The sequence below is a fragment of the Mustelus asterias genome, chromosome 17 (assembly GCF_964213995.1).
Source record: "Mustelus asterias chromosome 17, sMusAst1.hap1.1, whole genome shotgun sequence".
Taxonomy (NCBI): domain Eukaryota; kingdom Metazoa; phylum Chordata; class Chondrichthyes; order Carcharhiniformes; family Triakidae; genus Mustelus; species Mustelus asterias.
The window spans coordinates 58,866,529-58,885,674 of record NC_135817.1 but is presented as its reverse complement, the minus strand read 5'-3'; the positions used below and the strand labels follow the sequence as shown (position 1 = coordinate 58,885,674).

At 42.9% G+C, this 19,146-nt stretch overlaps 1 protein-coding gene across 3 annotated transcripts in view; it reads left to right on the top strand.

The window, feature by feature from the left end:
• The window catches only part of dop1b (DOP1 leucine zipper like protein B), a 148,553-nt gene extending 131,767 nt beyond the window's left edge, over nucleotides 1-16,786 (top strand). For all 3 annotated transcript variants that reach the window (XM_078232767.1, XM_078232769.1, XM_078232768.1), the window contains exons 33-37: nucleotides 1,543-1,679; nucleotides 4,831-4,880; nucleotides 11,894-12,043; nucleotides 13,352-13,481; nucleotides 15,466-16,786. In XM_078232767.1, the coding sequence (XP_078088893.1) occupies nucleotides 1,543-1,679; nucleotides 4,831-4,880; nucleotides 11,894-12,043; nucleotides 13,352-13,481; nucleotides 15,466-15,744 (746 nt within the window). In that variant the 3' untranslated portion in view covers nucleotides 15,745-16,786. The remainder of the gene's footprint in view (nucleotides 1-1,542; nucleotides 1,680-4,830; nucleotides 4,881-11,893; nucleotides 12,044-13,351; nucleotides 13,482-15,465) is intronic.
• The last annotated feature ends 2,360 nt before the right edge of the window (nucleotides 16,787-19,146 follow it).

Sequence of the window (19,146 nt, the reverse complement as noted above, 5' to 3'; positions counted from 1 at the left end):
TTGGGTTGAATCATATACTTACTGTCCATAGTAAAAAAGGGAACCTTGGGCAGGAAGAGAGATTTGGCCAGAGGAGGTTTAGGACCATCCGGCAGACACATGCTCTCAGAAGAATGGGGCTACATGGCAGAGGGTCCAAACATGCTTGTGCCGCATTGACTGGCACAGCTAGAGAATGAATATGGAAGATCATCCTTCCTCTCCAGAGTGTCATGGTAATACTGCTACACTTTAATATTACTGCTCAGACATTAGCATCTGTCAAGTCTTGCACTGAATAAAATATAACTACTGTCACCAATAATGATTATCACTTCAAATCATTTCAGCATTTGGGAACAGGGATTGAAGGGATAGTTGACTCTGGTAGTCTGAATTACAATGGTGCACAACTGAGGAACTGTACCAAGCACATTCCAGTGAGGAAGGAAAAGAGGAAGGATTTCTGGTTGATCCCCTGTAAAATAGAATTGGAGATATTAGCACCATGTGCGGGATGGGGGTGAAGTGGATTATAATGCTAGCTACTTTTTGAGACATACTCATCAGATGATCACTCTCATTAAAGGTTGAGAATGATGGTCACAGACACTTAAATAGGTCTGAAGAAATGATCAAAATCTTTCTGAAATAAAGGAACCATCAAAGGACATTGCCATCCTCCAGATAGCCTTTTTAACAAGTTTTAGCTCGGTTGATATAACAAGGGTCCGGGCATCTCTCCGCAATGATGCAGCTCTCCACTGAAGAGTGTACGGAGATGAATTCTTGAGTTTGGGACACAGAAGGTTTTGTGAGCTGATCTATTTTCTAAATGATATAAAAGTTTACTAAAGAACCAAACATGCAATTCATCTTTGGTAGGTCAATCGCAACATTGATAGTTCTAGGAAAAGAAAGTAAAATCGTGTTTCTGTTAGAGAATCCAAAGGATGAAATAATTTCCCATTCTGCATTCGAGAGACAGTCCCCAGAATGATGGTCATTCTTGTACAAGGAGTTGGCGGGCAGAGTGGGTGGGTGGAGGGAGGGGGAGAGGAGAATGGAGGAGGGGGTGGTGGGTACAGGGGGTTGGGCGATGTGTGGTGGGGGAGAGGTGGGTTCAGTTGGGGGGGGGGGGGGGGTGGAATGTGGGCGGCAGTAGAATCTGAGGTGATTGAAGATTTGTACGTTAAAGTCATTTAAATTTGTATGGTTTACCCTCCGAGAAACAGGACAAATAGTGAGGGAGCTGGTGTCATCGAGAATATTTTGTTGAAGTGACGATTGTTGTGTGTGCCTGGTGGATGGAATGACAATGCTCGTTGGGCTGCTGAGTTTTTTGAGAGCAGTAAATATTGAACTCCCGAGAGAAAGATCGGGGAATAGATCAAGGCGATGTTTTGGATTTATGGCCGTGTCACAAGCAAAGGTTATGCAGTGTCACAGGGTCATCTGGCCCAAAAAAAAAATCACTTTGCAAAAAGCAAAAGTTTTAATCTGCTTATGATGAATGTGTCATCCACAGCAGGGCTAACATTTTCATACCCTCTTTATTTGTAGAGCGCATGACAGAAACTCTTCGTGTGGGGATGTCATCAGTTGTTACTGCCCAAATGTTTCTGACCTTCAGAGTGCTGCTGATGAGAATTTCTCCTCAACATCTGACTTCACTCTGGCCTATCATGGTGACTGAGTTGGTAAGAGAAGTCAGTCCAATAGCTTTGGCTTGACGGACTGACTGAATCACATTTTGTGGTTATATGCCCAAATGCTGGATTTATTCAGTGGTAATTAATTGAGAATATCAGAATTGTATTTTTTTTTGCACCTGCAATTGTAGCTGGTTCTGAAAGAAGCTGCGAGTGTAGATAATTGCTCCATTTCCTTATGTGAGCAAAATGCTGTGGATGCTGGAAATCTGAAATATTAGCAAAGAAGGGTTGGATGTACTCAGCAGGTCAGGCAGCATCTGTGGGGAGAAATAGGCTGGAATTTTACCATCCCACCTGCCTGCCATGGGAATCTGAGCGAGTGAGGGGCAGACCATGGAAAGGTCTGTTGACCTCGGGTGGGATTTTATGGTTTCAAGAACAAGCAAGGCCGTAAAATCCCACCCATAGAGCTAATCGCCGGAATTCTACCGCCCTGCCCTCCATGGGAATCGTGGCCGGCGAGAAGTGGACTATGGAAAGGTCCGTTGACCTCGGGCAGGACTTGGTCTCGGGTCGAGCAAGCTAAAATTCCGCCCAATGTCTCCGGTTGAGGTGACCTTTCATTGCTTGACCTGCTGAGTATTTCCTGATTTTTTTTATTTTGTTTTAATTACATTTTCTTAGGGCATTAATAAACTTTAGGCTAATTTAGTCTTGTTAAGTAAAATTACGGAGAAAATCTCATGAGAATCAATTCCAATAAAGCTTGTTTGAAATATATATGATTAACATTGAGAATCCCTCTACTTTTTCCTGTGAAGTTGATTATTATTTGTTCACACAATTATTTCAACCTACTTCCACTGCATTTAATTGGGGAAAACAGGAATTCAACATCTTTACTATTTTAGTAGGGGTAAATACATATTTTATTTAACTGTGAAAGAACATTTAATGCCTTCTGCTTTTGCGCAGTTGGTTCATTTCCAGATGTTAAAACGAATCTAGTTCAACAATAAGCATCATGAAAATCTTGTACACTTGGTGAATCAGACTTCAATTTTCATTCTGGTTAGCGTAAGCCAATCTTGGGTGTGTAATGCATAACTGTGTGAAGGTGTGATCGACATTGGATGATACAGTGATGCTCTTTTTTAAAAGAGTCCCAAGTACTTGTTACACATGTATTCTACCCTCTGTATTGGGACCTCTGCTGTTTGTGATTTATATAAATGATCTGGAAGAAGGTGTAACTGGGGTGATCAGTAAGTTTGCGGACGACACAAAATTGGCAGGACTTGCAGATAGTGAGGAGCATTGTCAGAAGCTACAGAGGATATAAATAGGCTGGAAATTTGGGCAAAGAACTGGCAGATGGAGTTCAATCCTGATAAATGCGAAGTGATGCATTTTGGTAGAAATAATGTAGGGAGGAGCTATATGATAAATGGCAGAACCATAAAGGGTGTAGATACGCAGAGGGACCTGGGTGTGCAAGTCCACAGATCCTTGAAGGTGACGTCACAGGTGGAGAAGGTGGTGAAGAAGGCATATGGCATGTTTGCCTTTATAGGACGGGGCATAGAGTATAAAAGTTGGGGTCTGATGTTGCAGATGTATAGAACGTTGGTTCGGCCGCATCTGGAATACTGCGTCCAGTTCTGGTCGCCACACTACCAGAAGGACGTGGAGGCTTTGGAGAGAGTACAGAGGAGGTTTACCAGGATGTTGCCTGGTATGGAGGGGCTTAGTTATGAGGAGAGATTGGGTAAACTGGGGTTGTTCTCCCTGGAAAGACGGAGGATGAGGGGAGACTTAATAGAGGTGTATAAAATTATGAAAGGCATAGATAGGGTGAACGGTGGGAAGCTTTTCCCCAGGTCGGTGGTGACGTTCACGAGGGGTCATAGGTTCAAGGTGAAGGGGGGGAGGTTTAACACAGATATCAGACGGACATATTTTACACAGAGGGTGGTGGGGGCCTGGAATGCGCTGCCAGGCAAGGTGGTGGAGGCAGACACACTGGGAACGTTTAAGACTTATCTAGACAGCCATATGAACGGAGTGGGAATGGAGGGATACAAAAGAATGGTCTAGTTTGGACCAGGGAGCGGCGCGGGCTTGGAGGGCCGAAGAGCCTGTTCCTGTGCTGTATTGTTCTTTGTTCTTTGTTCTTCATTGCCTCCCAGCCTGGGCAAGAAAATTGGGCAACTTTCTTCTCAGCCATGTTCTCAATGCTGCTCAGTAACTGGCCACTATGAGAATGATAACAGCGGTGTAATGTTCATGCTGTCTCGCTTTTTTCCCTTTTTTAAAAACACAATGTTTATCTGCTTTTTTTTTTGTGACTACCTTCAGAACGTATCCTAACTTGTGTATTAAACTAAGTCCCATTTTTATCAGTTAATTTTTCCCCCTCGCAGTGAAACTGCTGCAGTTGAAATGTGACACAGCAGAAATGTGGCTACAGCAGAGATCCCAATTTCTAGAAACTGATAGCCAAGCTCCGCACGCATGAGGACGGCCTCAACCGGGATCTTGGGTTCATGTTCACACTACTTGTAACCCCCACCATACTGCCTGGGTTTGCAAAATCTTACTAACGGTCCTGGCTTGAGACAATGCACACCTCTTTAACCTGCGATTATCCCTCTCTCCACACAGACAGTTTGTGTCTGTAAAGACTCGTTTTCCAACCATTCTTCACATTGTACTCTGTAATTATCTTGCAATTGTGTCTTTGCCTAACTATGCCATGTTCGTGAACTAACCTCCACTCACCTGATGAAGGAGCAGCGCTCCGAAAGCTCGTGATTCCAAATAAACCTGTTGGACTTTAGCCTGGTGTTGTGAGACTTCTTACTGTGCCCACCCTAGTCCAACGCTGGCATCTCTCCACTGATTTCTAGGTCACTTTTGTTCCCTTGTGCAACACACACCTCTCCCTGAATTGGATTAGGTTTACTTCTGTAGCTTGATTAATGCCAACTGGAATAAGTTGTGCTCTATAATTTTTCGGTGTGCTTGCTTTGTTTTGTAGTAGGTGTGCAATTTGTAAGTTACTTAAATATCCAAGTGGTAGAGCTGGTCAGAGTTGTCTATTGTTGTAAGACTATCTTTTATAAATTATAGAAATTAACGTACTGTTCGAATGTTAATAATATACCAATACTTTGCTTCCTAATGTCATCTTTAGATTCATGTGTTCATGCAGTTGGAAGAGGATTTACTTGAAATTGTTTCAAAGTAAGTTTCTTGTTTTGAAATCACTCCTCCAGAACTATTTGTTTTGGCTGTGTTTATAAGGGTAACTAGCAAACTGGAGATTGAGGATGGCCTAATTTGATATTTTTAACTTGAGAGCCACGCTAAGTGTTCCTGATTGTCCAGTGAGTAAATGCTTTCCCCTTTTTTTTTAAGCTCCATCCTTAAACTTACAAAGCCAATGCTCAGCAGGGACTGGGCAAATCCATTCCATGCTTGCTCCAAAAACCAAACTTCAAAATCCAATTGAATCCAATTCATGGTCCCCACAGGAGAGGCAAACAAGATCCAAGCTGACCAGATAAGGCACTACACCTCCTCTTAGGCTTATCCCTGTTTGAATCAAGTATCTGTCATTGTCATGATAGCTGAGTGCAGTTGTGGACTCCAGTGTTGGATACTATACGGTGCCCCCTGTACTACATATGGGGGTCACCTGGCCTGGGGGTTGAAGGTCAGATGGTACATGTTAAAGATGGCAGGGATAAGGTTTCAGATGCATTGCAAATGTGTGTTCATGATAGGGAAATGTGTGATCAATAAAGTTAGTTCAACAGCAATGATGTTGGTTGGCGTGTATCATAAAGACACTATATTTGTCAGAAGAAAATCAAATGCAACAGTGGAGGTTCTGAAATCACTAATGGCGCTCAGTTTGGAGGGCAGTCTTACCGAAAACTGGAGGGGATTATAGCAGCAGTTCAAGCTGTGCCTCTCAGCGACCGGCAGTGTTAAGAAACATCCCCACGCACAGTCTTCCATCTCTCTTCGCGTAGCAGGGGAAGAAGCCCTTGAAGTTTACCATGCATTCATATTTCAAAGTGACAAGAAACCAAATCATTTGAAAGAAATAATGGCAAAATTGAAAGCTTTCTGCAGCCCAAAGAGAGAAATCGCGTATGAAAGATTCAAATTTTGTCTGTGCACGCAAGGCAGTGAGCTGAGTTGATAAGTGGGATTTTGGAAAGCTTTAAGAATCAATCATCCAAGGTAGAATAATTTATGGGAGTGCAAATGATTCTCTTGAAAGAACAGCTTTTGAGAGACGTTGATATCGCACTGGGGAGAGCAATAAATATCTGCAGAGCAGCAAGACAACAAAATGCCAGATTAAACAGATGACGGAAGATAATAAGCCACATGGTCAAGCAGTTAGATGCAGCTTAAGAAAGATAGAGCTGAGAAAAAAACAAATAGACAGCCTGAAGGTAAAAATAACAAAACTGCTATTAAAACATTTAAATGCAGTCGATGTGGAACAGGGTACTTGCCATGTGGTTGTCCAGCATACGGAAAGCAGTGCAAGAATTGTGATAAACAAAATCATTTTGCTAAGATGTATAAATTGAAGAAGGTGCACATGATTGGGGATGATGACAGAGACAGCGAAACGGCACTTTTCATTGGTGCAAAGACAACAAATTCCAAAGAAGATAAATGGAAGGTTAATTTAAACATTGCCAACATGGTGGTGAATTTCAAACTTGACACAGGTGCAGAAGCAGATGAGCAAAGAAAAGCGGCTAACTAAAACAAAAGTGAATCCATTTACTTCATGCAGGTGAAGAAGTTAAAGTGAACTTTAAAAAAAGTTTCCATTCATAGTGGTGAAAACTGATGCAAAATCCATTTTTGGAATCAAAGCTTGTGAAGATCTGAAGCTAATCAAGAGAATAATGACTGTCACCACTGATGACATCTTGAGTGAGTACAAAGATATGTTCTAGGGGATTGGATGCCTAAAAGGAGAACATGCGTCAAGATTGATAAGACTGTGACACCCAAAATACACCCGCCCAGAAAAGTGCCAGTCATGCTGAAAGCAGAGTTGGACAGAATGGAGAAACTTCACATCAAGAAAATTGAAGAAGCGACAATGTGGCTTAATTCAAATGTAATTGTAAAAAAGTCAGATGGGAATTTGCAAGTTTGTTTGGATCCCAGTGACCTAAAACAGGCAATACGAAGAAAATGTTATCAACTGCCCACTGTAGAAGGAATCACATGTAAGCTAGCTGATGTCCAATATTATTCGGTCATGGTTGCGAGTTCAGGCTTCTGAGAGGTCAAGGTGAATGAATGCAGTTCCTACCTCTGCACCTTCAACACACATTGCGGCCACTACAAGTTTTAATGTTTACTGTCAGGCACTGGTGAGGCCGCAACTGGAGTACTGTGTGCAGTTTTGGTCCCCTTATTTGCGAAAGGATATATTGGCCTTGGAGGGAGTGCAGAGAAGGTTCACCAGGTTGATACCGAAGATGAGGGGTGTGGCTTATGAGGAGAGATTAAACAGATTGGGTCTGTACTCGTTGGAGTTTAGAAGGATGAGGGGTGATCTTATAGAGACATATAAGATAATGAAGGGGCTGGATAGGGTAGAGGTGGAGAGATTCTTTCCACTTAGAAGGGAAACCAGAACTAGAGGGCACAGCCTCAAAATAAGGGGGGGCCGGTTCAGAACAGAGTTGAGGGGGAACTTCTTCTCTCAGAGGGTAGTGAATCTCTGGAATTCTCTGCCCATTGAAGTGGTGGAGGCTTCCTCGTTGAATATGTTTAAATCATGGGTAGATAGTTTTCTGATTGATAAGGGAATTAGGGGTTATGGGGAGCAGGCGGGTAAGTGGAACTGATTCACTTCAGATCAGCCATGATCTTGTTGAATGGCGGGGCAGGCTCGAAGGGCCAGATGGCCCACTCCTGCTCCTATTTCTTATGTTCTTAGGTATGAATTCAGTTCCTGAGGTGTTCCACAGAACAGTGAAGCAGCTGTTTGAAGGGTTGAGAGGGTGTGGAAACCAAGTGCTGGTCTGGGGAAATCACACAAGAAGAACGGACTGAGGCAAGTGCTGGCAAGAGGTAGAGAAAGGAACTGAAGAAGGAAAAGTGCAAAGTAGATATTCTTGAAATCAAGTACTTGGGTTGTGCGCTAACGAGTGAGCGATTGAAGCCGGACCGGTGTGAAATTGAAGCACTTGTGAAAGTGCCATCCCCATAATGTAAGAAAGACTTGGGAGAGATTTTTGGGCACAGTGATCTACCTTGGGAAATTCATTCCACATGTGCCAGACCTAACAGCACCTCTCGGAACTTCTCTAAAATGATGCAGAGTGGTACAGGAAATAAAGTCACCGAGAAGCTTTGACCAGTCTAAAGAGGGGTGACACGGTAGCACAGTGGTTAGCACTGCTGCTTCACAGTGCCAGGAACCTGGGTTCGATTCCCGGCTTGGGTCATTGTCTGTGTGGAGTCTGCACGTTCTCCCCATGTCTGCGTGGGTTTCCTCCGGGTGCTCCGGTTTCCTCCCATAGTCTGAAAGGCGTGCTGGTTAGGTGCATTGATCCGAACAGGCGCCGGAGTGTGGCGACTAGGGGAATTTCACAGTAACTTCATTGCAGTGTTAATGTAAGCCTTACTTGTGACTAATAAACTTTTTTAAGAGAGCACTGATCCAAGAACCAGCGTGAAAGTATTACAACATCAGTCAGCCAGTCAAAATATCAGTGGATAATTCAAAAACTGGCCTGGGAGCTGTCCTCTTGCAAAATGAGGCACCAGTGGTGTACACTTCAAAGGCAATGACAGAAACACAGCCGCATTGTGCTCAAAGAGAGAAAGAAATGCTCCCACCAGCTTGTTTATGGCAAAGATATGGAGGTAGAGTCTGATCATAAGCCTTTGGCAGCTATATTTATAAAGCTCCGAAACTGGACGCCATCAAGAATCCAAAGATTACTACTACATCTACGGAAGTGCTGGGCCAGAGCCGACAAAAATGTAAATATACATCGCAGGCACTCTTTCATGTGCATACTTACTCATCATTGGAAGAAGAGGACTATGAAACACCAGGGATCCAAACAAACTTGCAGATTCCCATCTGACTTTTCTATAATTACATTTGAATTAATCCACGTTGTCACTTCTTCAATTTTCTTGATGATGTGAAGTTTCTCCATTCTGTCCAACTCTGCTTTCAGCATGACTGGCACTTTTCTGGGTGAGTGTATTTTGGGTGTCACCATCTTATCAATCTTGATGCATGTTCTCCTTTTAGGCATCCAATCCCTTGGAACATATCTTTGTATTCACTCAAGATGTCATCAGTGGTGACAGCCATTTTTCTCTTGATTAGCTTCAGATCTTCACCAGCTTTGATTCCGAAAAGGGATTTTGCATCAGTTTTCACCACGATGAATGGAGGTCCATGAACTTGCCCATGGCTGGAACCAAACTGGATGAGATCAGGGAAATGGCCAAGAATGATGCCAAAAAACTGCAGCAAACTGGATGGCCCACCCCCTTCTGCTGCACAAGAGTACTGGAGCTTTCATGTGGCAGAGGGAATACTTTTAAAGGGAGAAAAGATAATTCCTGAAACACAGGACAGAAATGCTGCAATGCATACTTGGAAATCACCTTGGCATAGAAACATACAGGAGAAGAGCTCGAGATGTAATGTATTAGCTTGGAATAGGAGCACAAATCGGGGAAATGGTGTGCGTGCGTGCGGCAGAGTACATCACAACTCGAGAAGCCCCTTCAACACAGTGTTCCAGGGAGACCCTGGCAGAAAATTGGAGTGGACCTGTTCAGATTTGACGACAATGAGAACCTACTGGCAGTAGATTATTACTCAAGTCTTTCGGCTCTGTGCTGTTGAGAAAGATGTAATAAATCCTTTGAAATCAATGTTTACTCACCGCAGCTTACCTGAAGTGCTCATCTGAGACAATGGTCCGCAATTCTCAGGCACCTAGCCTCCTAAGTTTGCACAGGACTGGGGATTTTGCTACAGGGAATTCCCAAATGTCCACAATCCAGTGGAATGGTGGACCACACCACCTTATTGAAGAAGGCAAAGGCAGATGGAAGAGACCCCTGGTCCTGCTGGGTTTCGGGGATACTCCATTAGAGGGCATTGGTTCATCTCCAGCACAGTTGCTGATGGGGAGAAGACTAGGAACTAGATTTCCTCCCACAGTCTGGAAGACGTGCTGGTTAGGTGCATTGACCCGAACAGCTGCCGGAGTGTGGCGACTGGAGGAAGCTCACGGTATCTTCATTGCAGTGTTAATGTAAGCCTTACTTGTGATGAATAAACTTTAAGAACTAAGCTTCCAACTGTTGTTTCCACAGTTAGTGAGCCAAAATGTGCAGGGCCTGCTCGAACTGAGACAGCAGAAGCAGAAACTGTATTTTTGTTGAGGCATCTGACTTCTGTCTGAGCTGGATATGGGAGAGACAGTGAGGGTTCAGCAGGAAGGGATCTGGAATCACAGGAGAACCAAGTTCTTACATAGTGCAGACTCCAAATGGACAATAGAATCATAGAATCCCTACGGTGCAGAAAGAGGCCATTTGGCCCATTGATACTGCACCAACAACAATCCCATCCAGGCCCTATCCCCGTAACCCTACTTATTTAACCTGCTAATCTCCCTAAGGGGCAATTTAGCATGGACAATCAACCGAACCCGCACACTTATGGACTGTGGGAGGAAACCAGAACACCCAGAGGAAACCCGTGCAGATACAGGGAGAACGTGCAGACTCCACACAGTCACCCGAGGCCGGAATTGAACCCAGATCCCTGGCACTGTGAGGCAGCAGTGCTAACCACCCTGCCACCCAAGGTACAGGAGAAATGGGAAATTCCTACAGAAAACAAATGAAATGTGATCCTGATCTGAACCAGAAAGTGTAGCTAAAGATCCAGAACCAGAATCCACATGTGAAGCAATATATAACCAGACAAAGTCTGAGTTCTGAAAACTACCCAAGGAGTGAAAGTGACTCCGAGCTGGAGATGGCACCTTGTCCTTCCAAATCATCTCTGTCACCATTCAGAACAACCAGTGGCAGAATTGTGTAAAGACCAGAGATGAGTAAAAGACAAAACAGACTGGTCAGAACAGAATGTGAAAGAATTGATAAGAGACTTTTGTGTAGTTGAGTAAGCTTTATTCGCTGCCTATTTTGGTCCAGCAGAGACTAGTCTGAAGTGTTTCTCCTTTAATGACAAAGGAAGTGTCATGATATAGCTGGACCTAGCAGGAGTGAAAGTGAAGTTTGAAAACTTCCTGTGCCAGCTGAAATAATATCAGCAACTTCAACCACGGCAGAGTCAGAAGAATGAAAGCTGTGATTGGGCTCAGGAAACTTGGTAAAGCTATCTCAAAAGGCCACGTTTGGTGTCAAATAAAGTAATACTGGTAGAGGTGCAACTGATGTGATTTGTTGGAGTGTAATCCGAGATTGTGGTAGTGTGGCCCCTTTAAGGGGCAATCCTTCATGGGCCACATGACCGGGTTGGAGTCAATGGAGCGTGAGCACACAAACCTGGGCCAATCAGGAGCAAGAGTGAGCAGTCACAGGGCTGGAGGGCTTCTTTTGTAGTCAGGGTGTTAGTAGACCTCCTGAGTTGGGATGTTGAATCCTTAGTGTATATACTTATCAATAAACTCTTTAGTTAATTGTTTGCCACATTGAGTTGCCTCAAGCTATTAGAGGTCAAAGGATCCTGGTGATCAGGAGACACTTGGAGTCTAAAAGTGTGGATTGAAAGTGCAAAATTTAGAATTTTAAATTAATTAGTTAGCGAGTCAGTTTGTTGCAAGGTTGATCCTAGCTTAAAATAGCAAAATCTCAACATTAGGCGCCAGCCGAATCAAAAGGGGAATTATTACTGATGGTGAACATTGGACTTGCTGAAAAATTCTGGTTTCATGAAGGGTGAGGTCAGAGTCAGCCTCAAAGTGGAATGCTGACCAGCACACTCTGCCAAGATATGCACTTGCTTAATTGCCATTGTGGTGGGGTACTAGGGCTTGCATGTTAGTCTCCAACCCTAAACCTAGCAAGGAGCCAACACCTCCCAGTGAACAAAGGAAGAAAATTCCATGCAACGCAGGGAAAATTGCTTTTGTGTTTGCGTTCAGGAATGTGACTGCACTCTGCATTCAGTGATGCTGTAACTGACTTCTGTTTTTCAGCAAAGCGAGCCAAAAATCTACAGTTAACAATGGAAATAGAACATTGTTGTTAAACATGGAGCAGAATGATCTCGACATGTATTTATCTGCTTGTAAATTTCTGGATACAGCACTTGGTTTTCCGCATGAAGCGATGCCTTTATTCCAAATGTAAGTCGACAGTGTGGGATGTACTATTCTCAAGACTCTTGGGACTAACAAAAATGCTGCCGCTTTTATTTTACTGATGTGCGTCATTCCCTTAATATTTCTTAAATGCGTGTTTGACCAAAATGCTGTATTCTCTTGTAGTTACAGAAAAAGCCCTGGTGGTAAACTTTGTTTTCAGAGCCCAGTCTAGAAATGTAATGTGAGAGTTGAAGTTAGCTCAGTCTCTGTTTCTCCAGACTGATCTATCTGATGATGAAAGGAGCCATGAATCCAGGTATTCACTAATTCCTGAAATACTGCTCCATGGATGCCTGCGTTTTTCTGGTACCTCATCCAATTGGCCATTATGCATGTATGAGCCTTGGCAGTGAGTACTCACAGGCTATTCAACTTCAAGCATCATTACGGACAAGCCTGATCGTGTTTTTTATCTAATGCCAAACACCAACATTCACCTCTTGGTGATATTGCTGTTCCGGGTGTGGCGCAGTGTTAGCACTGTTGCCTCACAGCGCCAGGGACTCTGGTTCAATTCCGGCCTTGGGTGACTGTGTGGAGTCTGCACATTCTCCCCATGGCTGCGTGCGTTTCCTCCAGGTGCTCTGGTTTCCTCACAGATGTCTGCGTTAGGTTGATTGGCCATGCTAAATTGCCCCGTGGTGTCAGGAGGACGAGCAGGGTAAATAGGTGGGGTTAAGCGGTTAAGGCCTGAGTGGGATTGTGGTTGGTGCAGACTTGATGGGCCAAATGGCTTCCTTCTATTCTTCTCCATCAGTGAACACTTACTGATGAAGCTGGTATTAATGCTGAATCCTTTGCGACTTTGAATCCCCTCTTCAGACCAGTCTAAAAATTGTACCCAATCCTTCACTCCTGCCTGTCCCCCACAAGCAAGGTCCTCCAATAATTTGTAAAATATGATTAAGATTAAACACAATAACTCCACCTCTGGGCTCCAAATATGTAATGTAAAGTTCAGATATGATCTTATTGAATAATTCAACAGACTTGAGGGCTATATGCTCCCATTTCTTTTCATTCGTGTTTGATTTCTTTTCTCTTCCACATTTTGGATCTCAATTTCTGAGGAAATGAAACCTCTCAGGAAATTGGAGAGAGATTGGCACTCTCTCTCACTCCAAGACTGATAGTAATTAAATTCCTACTTTCATGCCACAGTTCCGAGTCCACACTGTTGATATTTTCCCGCGTCGACCCAACCCCTTTTCACTGAATCAATCCCTTCTCGTGTAAGTGACACCAATTTTGCCAAAGTCGATACTGAAAGTCTTACCTGATGCTTTTTAGGTACCGGTGGGCTTTTGTTCCTGAGGTGGATGCTGAAGATTGCAGCCCACAGCTGGATGTTGTGGACATGTCCCAGGCATATAAACCATGTGCTGTCCGGATTCTGGATATCCTGGATCAAAGAAATGGGGTAAATGTTCTTCCTCTCATTGCAACACCTGCCGCGGACCGGAACTGCAGCAAGAACAGTTGAACACGAGCGTTCAGCACACGGTTGCCCCTGCACAACTGTACCTGATTATGGTGGCAGGGTGATTCTATTTATACATATCAGAATTACTACATGAAATCTGGTTTTGTGAAGCTGCCTGTTTACATCACCATCAAGTGGGTTTTAGTGCTGTAATGGGGAATTAATCTATTATTAAAGCTCTGCAGTGCTAATGAGGGGTGGCACAGTGGTTAGCACTGCTGCCTCACAGTGCCAGGGACCCGGGTTCAATTCCGGCCTTCTGGATTATGATCACCTATCTATGTGGAGTTTGCACGTTTTCCCCGTGTCTGCGTGGGTTTCCTCCCCATAGTCCAAAGATGTGGGTTGGGTTGATTAGCCATGCTAAATTAACCCTAGTGTAAGGAGGGTTAGCAGGGTAAATGTGAGGGGTTATGGGATAGGGCCTAGGTGGGATTGTGGTCGGTGCCGGCTCGAATGGCCTCCTTCTGCATTGTAGGGATTCTATGAAATGGTTGCGTCTACGGAGGGAACAGACCCACTGTACTGAATACCAATTAACTTGCTATAATCCATAACAAATCAGACCATGACAATAAACAAAGTAAATGAGTTTAGGCTTTGTGCAGAGAGCCACTCACAGCTCAGGGGGTAGATCAGTTGGATGACAATCCGACTCTCACTCCCAGGGATATTGTTTTGAATACAACCTGAGATGACAAATTTCTTCTTTTTTTATTCAAAAAAACTTTCAGTTAATTTTTACCAAATAAATTCTCCATAGTCTCGGAGTTCATTGTGAACCTCGTTTACTGAGATTTCCTGATTTGTTTCTTTAGCATTTATTGAATCATCAGCAGCACATTTTACCGAGAGAACAGTTGATAAATGGTAGGTGAAGTGGACACAACATAAAGTCGGTAAAGGACTGAGCTGTATTGTTAGTGTGTGTCAAGCCAACTTTGTTTTCGTGCAGCAGTTGACACTGATATTGAGATTGTGCATGTGCAGCAAGTGCTCCCTCCAGTGTTGTGGCACAAATAGACACAACATAAACCCCTTAAAACTGGGTAAACATCGGCAAAACCATAGACTCCCTTTGATTAATTGGATGTAGTCATGTAAAAGTCTCGATCTTCCTTTGAGCTTCCCTCCTTTGTGTAGCCATGAACGGGAAGGCAGAATTTGCAGTCTTGACTCTGCCCCAGTTATATCTGATTGCCCATTCTAAATTTAAAATAACGCAAGGAAAGCTTTGAATTATTACACCTCAGTAACTAAAAGGAATTGGGTGACCTTGGTTAGAGCTTTGGTCGAGCATTTCAGAATTAGTTTGAAAGTTTGCAACTTTAATCATTTTGATCCAGCTTTTGTGACCTTTTTCCGGGCAAGTGCATGCTTTCGTCAATGTGCTTGTAGCTTAGCGTCTTAATTTAATTTCTTTGCAGTTTTTAGACAGCTACTTGTTACTTTTTTGTTCCTTCAGCTTGCTTAATTTAGTTGTTGGTGCATGTTCAATGGTGAAAGATATCCAGGGCTCCCAGTATGTTGTCTGGAACTAGTGAGTAAATGCTATTATAAATGCCCTTGAAACTTTGTTCTCAGTCAGTGATCATTATCCATGCAATATGGATTCGATTTCTCTGCAAATACAGAAAGTATGCCTCCCAGACAGTGTAGGGTGTCTCTCTATTGATAGTGTGATGTCTTTTATGATGGGACTAAAGTTTCCGTCTGAAAGTTCAGAGTTCGTTGCCTCAGTTTGTAGGTGGAGGTGAAGTGCCTTTCCACAAAGAAGGGCATGAGTGGGGATCAGTCATATAGGCACCTCACTACTTGCACCCACTGGCTTAAGTTGCTTGGAAATTGGCTGTCTGCTTACTCTTGTGTTCGGAGGACGTAAGTAATTGTAATAAAAGGAATATCTTCTTCTTTAATGCAGGAGATTTACTGCCCAGAAGAAATCGAATCCAGCGATGTGTATGAATTTCCCCTCTTGACTCAACAATCCGTGTCCAGCATCCATACGCTTGCGCACTTTTTCAGAATACTGAGCTGCATCTTTAAAATTCAACCAAACAGGTCTGTTGGAGAACTAAATGCACATGGTCTTCGCGACCCGACTGCTCTAATGGAACCAGCCACTGATAGCGACGCTGTTTTACGAAGGCTGGAAGAAAATATTGCATGTGACTTTTTGGAAATGGTGATAGAACATTGAACTCCATGGACTGTCTCTTGCTCATGGCAGTGAAACCATCGTTACTGACTGAATGAAGTTGTTATGGAAGTGATGTACAAGAGGTTTTGTCCTTCTGATGTCTTAATGGTCGTGTAAGAGCTGAGTCCCGACACAATGAAGCATTTTGAAACCTGAAATTTAGGAACTCCATTATGTTTTTTTTTTGCACCGTCATTTCTGAGTGGTTCGATTGTGGTGAAGGGCAGTATTAATTTCTGTTGGCTAGGGATAAACTGGTAACGGTTTCACCTACTGGGGCCAATCCAATCCTTTAATTACCCTGCAGCTACTGGAACAGTCCTGGTTTCTGTGCTGTTAAATACTGCGGATGAAATTCAGGGGCCGAGTGAGCACCTCTCACTCAGGCTGACAGTGGCCTTCGAGCTAACTTGTATTGTCTCTCTTCTGTTATGGGTCTTTTGTTGAAAAAATGCGGTACCTGTAATGGGAAGTATTGACATTAGTTTATCCAATACTGTTAACTTTTTCAGATATTGACTTTACGGTGTATGTGTGTGTATATATATAAACATAGTGTATAAATATCTATTTTCAAATGGCGCACTCCCCTTTGTATCTAAGTAACTCTCAAACTGCTCAAATTTTTTTTACACCAAACTAAATGGGCGCAACAGAGGAAAAAAAAAACCCACAATATTTCCCAATGAGAATGTAGACTTAAGAGTGTGAAGAAGGGAATGTTCTTATTGCTTTAACTGGATCGGTCTTTATGTTTACAGCCTTATTTTCAATCTGCAAACTTAATACTGTGAATGTACATGACAAGTATAGAAACCTGGTCACAAAATAAAATCCAGAACCTCAATACAGGATTACAATATGAATGCTTTTTATGCCACAGTTTTGCCTGGAGATCATTATATTACGTTTGCGGGTTTAATTACCTTCATTGCCATGCATGCTTTAATGCATTCACAGTGTTCACACACACATCCCTGTTTGTGTTGGTTTAAAAAGACTTTCTAATCTGTTTCTTTATAAAAAGTTAATTGTTACAATCTGTATGAAAACTGGAAGTTTAAATTTCTTTTTAAAAGTTAATAGCTGAAAGGATGACACGACAAGATTTCTTTTTTGTGGTGTTTACTGTAACAAAAGACTAAAAGCTCTAGTAACTAAATACTATCTTAGTAAGGGACTTGCTCTCTAAACTACACAACAGAAACGCTCTTGTTTTAGCGCAAATGGAAAAAATCCACACTTGACTTTATATTACGCTGACCTTAAAATAGACAATCAATTCTCCTGAAATCAGTCCAAAATAATTCTTAGCCCCCCAAGATTTACTTCTGCTTGCTTCCTTTCTCAGCCTGGTAACTTCTACCTCCAGAATTTTCTTTTGTGAGAGTAATGCTGGAGATCCTTTCTCCAGTTTAAGCTAGGCAAACCTTTAAGCCTCTTTTGAACTCCTCATGAATTTGATCTTTTCAATGTGAGCGTGAGATTCCACTCGCATACTGGTTCATTAAACCATGGAGACATTAGCCTCCAGCTGCTCTCTGCTGGATCCTGGCTTGCCCACGGCATCTGAAAGTTATGAGGGATACCTTAGAAATTCATCCCCCTCGAAGTCCATTTCCATGGCAACCTGGCCTTGTATGCTGATTGACTATCCTTGAGAGCCCAGATCGCGCTCATCTTGGAAGTAAATTGACAGTTTAAAGCTCAACTGTTTACAAGCCAACACTCTCAATATTTTTCTGGGACGTGGAGACATGCAGCCTATCCACCAGCATCACAGCTGCTTTCGTCATTGTCTGCAAGTGTGAATACCTTGTAACTATTTCCCAGTAAAACAATCTATGTTGTTGTGGGAAATCACCACTCGGAGTCCAACTTAAAGATTCAACATGCAGTTTATTGGACAAAGCTTTGGGAGAAGCGCTTGGCACTCCGCAGTGCACGCAGCCAACTTCTCAATTTGGAGTGGCGGCTAACCGTTTTTTATACACTTTAATCATAGACATCAGTGGTTATCTCGTCATTAGCTTTGGGTGGTTACATGCATTAGCCAATTGGGCTCCCTAGCAACAATTAGCTTCCAATCACATTCCTTTTAAAACAACCATTAACAAAAGGGGAACTTATTGTTTCGGTTCCGCTTTTTCTTAAGCTAAGCTGACCATCTGGATCTCAAAGTCTGTTTTTTTGTCGTTCAGTCGTTTTTTGATACACTACCAGGATGTTCTTTGCTAACCACAACATAAGTGCTGGGTGCAGCTAGCCCTGCACGTATTAACTCTCAAAGGTCACAGTTCCAATTTTTACTCCAACAGTCCCAAAGGTCACAGTCTTAATCTTTAGCAGTCCCATCACTCAGGCTGACGTCCGCCCGACAATAGGTCAAAGTTAAAGGCATGACCCCAAACCATAATAATCTTGTAAATGTCACAATTGTCTGCATTAACATTGAATAATATGAGGACTTGTTAAAAGGTGAGACTACAAAAGAGCGTGCAGAAGGAATTAAGCTCCATGAAATGGGCTCACCATTTGAGGTCCAGTTTTGAAAAAGCTTAATTTTGGAGCATATTTTAATTCCTTTGTAGGGAATTTAAGAGGAAGTTCTCCTCCACGTGTATTTTGGCATGCTCTCTCTAACAAACCTTTTTAAGCTAAGCAGAAAAGACCATTTGTAAACATGCATATGCTTTGGCTAAATTTTAAATGTATTTAGATTATAAATGGTGGCCAATATTTTTTTTAAATGGCCCTCAGTTTACAACCATATGGGCCAGTCCAAATCCCTACTGAATTTTTTTTAACCCTGTGCACTGGATGTGTTTGGTGCAGTGGAACATGGGAACAAGACTGTGCCATTCAGCCCTTCAACGTCTTCTGCAATTCAATTAACTACTAGCTCATCTGTGTTTTGACTCCGATTACTCACATGGATAAGTTTAAGTTTATTTATTAGTCACAAGTAAGCTTACATTCAACACTGCAATGAAGTTACTGTGAAAATCCCCTAGTTGCCACATTCTGGTGTCTGTTGCGGTACACTGAGGGAGAATTTAGCATGGCCAGTGCACCTAACCAGCACATCTTTCGGACTGTGGGAGAAAACTGGAGTACCCGGAGAAAACCCATGCAGACATGGAGAGAATGTGCAGACTCCACACAGACAGTGACCCACACCGGGAATCTAATCCGGGCCCCTGGCGCTGTGAGGCAGCAGTGCTAACCACTGTGCCACCGCGCCGCTCCCATTTCATATCTTTTGGCTCACCTAACAAAAATATTTTAGAATTTCAACTGACCTGACCTCAACAGGCTTTTGGGAGATTCCATTATTCTTGGTGTGAAGATGTGCTTCCTAACATCTGTCCTGAGTGGCCTAGTTCGAATTTATCTTTGCTC